Raw genomic sequence first — 6,722 nt, forward strand, 5'->3', positions numbered from 1 at the left:
TGCGGCACTCCCTCAGTACTGACCCTCCGACAGTGCGGCACTCCCTCAGTACTGATTCTCCGACATTGCAGCACACCCTCAGCACTGACCCTTCGACAGTGCGACATTCCCTCAGCACTGACCCTTCGACAGTGTGACACTCCCTCAGCACTGACCCTCCGACAGTGCGGCACTCCCTCAGCACTGACCCTCCGACAGTGCAGCCCACCCTCAGCACTGACCCTCCGACGGTGCGGTGTTCCCTCAGCACTGACCGTCCGACAGTGCGGCCCTCCCTCAGCACTGACCCTCCGACAGAGCGGCATTCCCTCAGCACTGACCCTCCGACAGTGCAGCCCTCCCTCAGCACTGTCTCTCCGATGGTGCGGTGCTCCCTCAGCACTGACCCTCCGACAGTGTGGTGCTCCCTCAGCACTGACCTTCCGCTAGTGCAGCACTTACTCAGCACTGACCCTCCGACGGTGCGGCACTCCCTCAGCACTGACCCTCCGACAGTACGGCACTCTCTCAGTACAGACCCTCCGATAGTGCAGCACTTACTCAGCACTGACCCACCGACAGTGCGGCACTCCCTCAGCACTGACCCTCCGACAGTGCGGCACTCCCTCAGCACTGACCCTCTGACAGTACAGCACTCCCTCAGCACTGACCCTCTGACAGTGCGCCACTCCCTCAGCACTGACCCTCCGACAGTGCCCACTCCCTCAGCATTGACCCTCCGACAGTGCAAACCTCCCCATTGGCAATGGCAATGTCCACCTCAAGGTTTATGCTCAATGTACTGCTCGATGATGAATTTTGGCCATTGACATCATATGTCCCGAACTTTGTTATTCATTTGGTTTCTGGAGCATGTGAGGTAGGAATCTAATGAAGGTTATCAATGAGTCACTGTTTCTTTCAGATTTCTGTGAGAATCTGCCTACAGAGGGACAGCAGCAGATTATAATGACACATATTCTGCCCACTATTAAAGTAAGTATTTCAAATTTAACCCAGCCATTTTACCTGTATTTCACTCTGATTTCAGACAGAGCTTTGCTCAGTACCCACCTTGTGCTATCCCTGTCCTGGGAGTGTTTGATGGGGGACAATGGAGAGAGAGCTTTACTCTGTATCTAACCCCGTGCTGTCCCTGTCCTGGGAGTGTTTGATGGGGGACAGTGTAGAGAGAGCTTTACTCTGTATCTAACCCCATGCTGTCCCTGTCCTGAGAGTGTTTGATGGGGAACAATATAGAGGGAGCTTTACTCTGTATCTAACCCCGTGCTGTCCCTGTCCTTGGATTTTTTAATGGGGGGGACAGTGTAGAGAGAGCTTTACTCTGTATCTCACCCCATGCTGTCCCTGTCCTGGGAGTGTTTGATGGGGACAGTGTAGAGGAAGCTTTACTCTGTATCTCACCCCATGCTGCCTCTGTCCTGGGAATGTTTGATGGGGACACTGTAGAGGCAGCTTTACTCTGTATCTAACCCTGTGCTCTACCTGGAGATTACCATTAACCACAAATCAAACTGGACTAGCCACTTACATACTGTAGCTGGAAGAGCAAGTCAGAGGCTGGGAATCCTGCAGCAAGTAACTCCCCTGCTGACTACCCAAAGCCTGTCCCACCATCGACAAGGGACAAGTCAGTTGGGTGAGGGAATATTCCCCATTTGCCTTGGATGGAGGCAGCTCCAACAACACTCAAGAAGCTCAACACAATTCAGGACAAAGCATGCACTCCCTCCACCACCACCAATGGTCAGTAGCAGCAGTGTGTCCCATCAACAAGATGCACTGCAAAAATTCATCAAGGCTCCTTAGACAGCGCCTGCTAAACGCACCACTCTCGAGGGACAAGGACATGTACATGGGAACACCACAGAGTTCCCATCCAAACCGTTCCCTAGGCCGACTTGGAAATATCCTGCCATTCCTTCAGTGTCGCTGGTTCAAAATCCTGAAATTCCCTCCTTAAGAGCAGTGTGGCTCTACCCACAGCACATGGTCTGCAGCGGTTCAAGAAGGCAGCTCACCCCACCTTCTCAAGGGGGCAACTCGGGATAAATAAATACCACACCCAGCCAGCAAGGCCCACATCTCATGCAAGAATAAATTTCAAAATAAGTTTGCTTGATTTGAACGAGACATTGCACTAGGCTCTGAGGATAACCATGAATAACCATGTTGAGTCATATTGACATAATGTTCACTTTCAGCAGTCATCATTAAAACAGTCACAAATTGTTCATCAGCTGTCGATTGGACTCAATCTGCTGTAATCTAGTGTAGCGTGATTCATCAGAATCTTCGATTGGTTTCTCTCCGGGGGTCCTCGGTAACTGCTGTTGTACCTTTTAGCCGTGCACCTCTGCAAAATAACTTGGCTCAGAGGTGATGGACTGCTCGCTTCATGCTTGACATGTTTTTTTCTTCCTTGTGTGATGTCTAATGCCAGTTTTGTCTCATGCTCCCCAGTTGTTCCGCCCTATGGGCCTGGGAGATTCCGCTCAGCTCCAGGTGCTGACTTACAACCTCAGTTCTTTTGCACATGTTGATTGTTTTCTTGAAGCTAGGTTTCTCCTCTCTTAATAGACATGCCCTCACTGTGAAACCTCTTATATCTAATAAATTAGATTATCCTTCAGTTGCTCAGATTCACAGGATTCTTGAGTTGCATTAATACAGTCTCATATTAATCAGTGGACTCTGGGCCCCTAATATTGAATATGCGTTCAGTCAGGTTTCCAAATTTCTGCTGTCCATTTATTTTTGTTCTTCAGAGAGATGTCTGGGTGAAGGACATGTTGGAACAATTTCTTCCTGCAATGATAGAAGTCTCCCTACTCACAGCTGCTCTGGTTTCTTCAGTAAATCAGTCGCAATTTCATAATTTTGTTATCATGAATGGGAAAAAATACCGGTGCTGCGTTTTATTTCACTTTGGGCAGGGAGAGGAAGAAATGTAGTCAGTGTGTCTTACCCAATTGCCTTCAGCTGCCTCCAGTGGCCTCCTTCCTTTTTTTGGGGAATTTTTGTCAGATCTGAACATTCCTGTGATCGTCTTTTGATAGTTGTGCTCTTAAACACTCAATCTCAGCTGTACTTGGACACGTTTCAAGCTCAGTCTAGTTTGTATCTGTCTTTGTTGTACTGGCTGTAAGTTGCATGTCTGCGATGAAACCTTCACTGTGGAAATCATGTGTCTGCAACAAGGTAGGACGCAAATAGTTTAGTATGGTATTGCATTTCTCTGCTAAACACTGGCCTGAAGGGAATGTTTACTTCTCTGCAATAAAACTCTAATATACCCTGTCATTAGATTATAAATGATTGTAATCCTTCCCTGCACACCAATAATCTTCTGCTCAGTTTCCTGGCCAGCATATCGGGATCAGGATCTGTAGGCTTATTTGAGGGTTGCTCAAGTATAACACAAAGCTTAGTTTGAAAAGGGGAATTCATCTATCACAGAGATGGGACAGGCTACACCATCGATTAAATACCAAAACCCAACCATCCAGATTGCATTCCTGTTTTCCAGAGGTGATATATTTCTCAGCAGTGAAGAGAGCCTCTGCACTGCTGTTCGACATGAGCATAAGAATGTCTGGGGCAGGGGCTCAAGGTAGTCTCCAAGGAAAGCACCAATAGTCCAATGTATGACAGATTGAAAGAGAGTGCGTGAACGTAGCACAAAATGCCATCTACAGGGGCCCTGAAATCTCCCAATGTGTGGTTTACAAACACTCGTACTTATGAACAGGAACCATATAGAGGTGTACTTTTAAAGATCTGACATATAAATGTTCCCTGTACTCTCAAACAAATATTTTATATTGCTCTGCACTGTGTTCCAACTTGAGTACAAGCTGACCTATGAACGGACTCCAGAATGGAACCCATTCGCAGACCGGGGATTTGTTTCAGTGGTTGAATATTAACACTCATCTTCCCAAGGTGCGTTCAGTATTGTTCATTCTAATTCTCCCATCTCTACATCGTGGTGTCACTGACAGCGGAGAGGTGGGTCCCCACTTATCGTTCCTGCTCTCGGTGTGCAACTCCCTCGTCCCTTGATGGCATCGGCCACCTCGAGGGAGGTCATATTCCCAGTGCCACCCCCATTCTAGGCCAGGCAGTCATGGCCCCAGCACAGGCGCTGGATCTGGCTTTGCGTAGCAACGTCCAACAGAACCATTCTGGTCTCTGAGAGATTTCTGGCAACTCCCCCTGGGCAGACCTTGCCCTGCGTCTCGCAGCAGCCCCATTTCCAGCTGAGGGCCGGTTCTGGATTCAGCAGGCTCCTGTTCTCAAGCAGTCCTCCTACTGTGAGGACCCTCAGCCATACCGTCTGCCGGTCTCTGCTCTGGTTCCCATGGATACTGACCTCCACAGCCATCTTTTGACCAAGCTGTGTCGGTGACTCGGGGTAACGTCCTGGAGCCCTCCCCCAGTAAACAGTGGGTGTCTCCTCTAATAGGAGCAGGGAAGTGTCACATGGGTGGAGGGGGGGAGAGTGTATTGTTGGTTCCAGGCATGGCATGGTAGGGGGTTTGGGGGGACATGGGGAATAGCACAGTGATCCTGGGTTGCAGAGATTGTTGGATGCCTTTTAAATGAGATACACAGATCATAGAATCTCGACAGTGTGGAAGCTGACCATTTGGCCCATCACGTCAACACCGACCGTCCAAAAAGCATTCCACCCATACCCCATCCCTGTAACCCTGCTTTTCCCATGGCCAACTCACCCTAACCTTTACATCCCAGGACACTATGGGTAATTTAGCGTGGCCAATCCACTCTAACCTGCACCTCCCTGGGCACTATGGGACAATCTAGCATGGCCAATCCACCCTAACCTACACATCCCTGGGCACTATGGGACAATTTAGCATGGCCAATCCACCCTAACCTGCACATCCCTGGGCACTATGGGACAATTTAGCATGGCCAATCCACCCTAACCTACACATCCCTGGGCACTATGGGACAATTTAGCATGGCCAGTCCATCCTAACCTACACATCCCTGGGCACGATGGGACAATTTAGCACGGCCAATGCATCCTAACCTGTACATCTTTGGACTGTGGGAGGAAACCGGAGCACCTGGAGGGGCCCCATGCAGACACAGGGAGAATGTGCAAACCCCACAGAGACAGTAGCTCGAGTGTGGAATCAAACCCAGGTCCCTGGTGCTGTGAGACAGCAGTGCTAACCACTGAGCCACCATGCTGCCCAAGATATTGGAGGCCAGAGTGCCCCATGGGGAGCAGACTGCCCTGCCCTATAACTCCTCCCCCCAGGAGCTTTTTGGCCATGTGTCCAAGGGAAGGATATACACATGATCACCTCCTGCTTTTAAGTCTACCTGCGCTTAATCTCAAAACAGAAGGAGTCTGCCCTCTGTGTCTAACTCTGAGCTGGAAAGTCAGAATGGTTCTCACTGAGCTGTGTTCTGCCTTGAAACAGGACATGGTATCGGACGCGAATGAGCATGTGAAGTCTGCTCTAGCTGCTGTTATTATGGGCTTGTCTCCGATGCTGGGGAAGGAGAACACCATCGAACATCTCCTGCCCCTCTTCCTCGCACAGCTGAAAGATGATGTGAGTGTCTCTCTGTGTGCCGAGAAGTTCCTATTGAACCTGTTCCCACTGCCTGTTAAGGCAGCATGTTCAAGATAAACAGCTCACTGTGTGAGTAACAAACTCTCTGTGCCCTCGCTGATTTAACACTTTGCTGCAATTTACTTTACCACCACTGCCTTCTTTCTCTCTGTCTCTCTCCGCTGTCACTGTCTCTCTCCGCTGTCACTATCTCTCTCTGCATTGTCACTGTCTCTCTCTACATTGTCACTGTCTCTCTCTCTCTCTCCATTGTCACTGTCTGTCTTTCTCTCTGTACTGTCACTGTCTCTCTATCTCTCTCTCTCTACTGTCACTGTCTCCCTTTCTCTCAATTCGGAGATGCCGATGTTGGACTGGGGTGTACAAAGTTAAAAATCACACAACACCAGGTTATAGTCCAACAGGTTTAATTAGAAGCACTAGCTTTCGGAGCGACGCTCCTTCATCAGGTGGTAGTGGAGGACACAATTCTAAGGCACAGAATTTATCACAAAAATTTACAGTGTGATGTAACTGAAATTATACACTGAAAAATACCTTGATTGTCTGTTCAGTCTTTCATCTGTTTGAATACCATGATAGTTTCACTTCTTTCATGTGTAAATCACAAAACCTCAATTGAGGAGGAACGTGACGGGCACCTGGAAGTACTCAAGGATGCTCTCACAAGAACGGGGTACGATGTCCAACTCATCGACCGCCAGTTCCAACGTGCCACAGCAAGGAACCGTAATGACCTCCTCAGGAGACAGACCCATGCTGCAACCGACAGGGTACCCTTCGTTGTTCAGTATTTCCCAGGAGCTGAAAAACTACACCATGATCTTCGTGACCTGCAACACATTATCAATGAGGATGAGCTCCTCGCCAAGACCTTCCCCACACCTCCACTGCTCGCCTTTAAACAACCGCCAAACCTCAAACAGATCGTTATTCGTAGCAAGCTGCCCAGCTCTCAGGACAACTCCATACAACCCTGTCATGGTAAGCGCTGCAAGACATGTCAGAGTATGGACATAGATGCCACCATGACACGTGGGGACACCTCCCACCATGTACGTGGCAGGTACTCATGTGACTCAGCCAACATTGTCTATCTTATAC

At 49.2% G+C, this 6,722-nt stretch overlaps 1 protein-coding gene across 1 annotated transcript in view; it reads left to right on the plus strand.

The window, feature by feature from the left end:
- Window positions 1-6,722, plus strand: part of LOC122544248 (serine/threonine-protein phosphatase 2A 65 kDa regulatory subunit A alpha isoform-like) — a 50,687-nt gene that overhangs the window by 25,376 nt on the left and 18,589 nt on the right. Inside the window, exons 4-5 of the mRNA XM_043683325.1 lie at window positions 905-975; window positions 5,463-5,597. Of these exons, the coding sequence (XP_043539260.1) occupies window positions 905-975; window positions 5,463-5,597 (206 nt within the window). The remainder of the gene's footprint in view (window positions 1-904; window positions 976-5,462; window positions 5,598-6,722) is intronic.

This window comes from Chiloscyllium plagiosum, chromosome 47, assembly GCF_004010195.1.
Source record: "Chiloscyllium plagiosum isolate BGI_BamShark_2017 chromosome 47, ASM401019v2, whole genome shotgun sequence".
NCBI lineage: Eukaryota > Metazoa > Chordata > Chondrichthyes > Orectolobiformes > Hemiscylliidae > Chiloscyllium > Chiloscyllium plagiosum.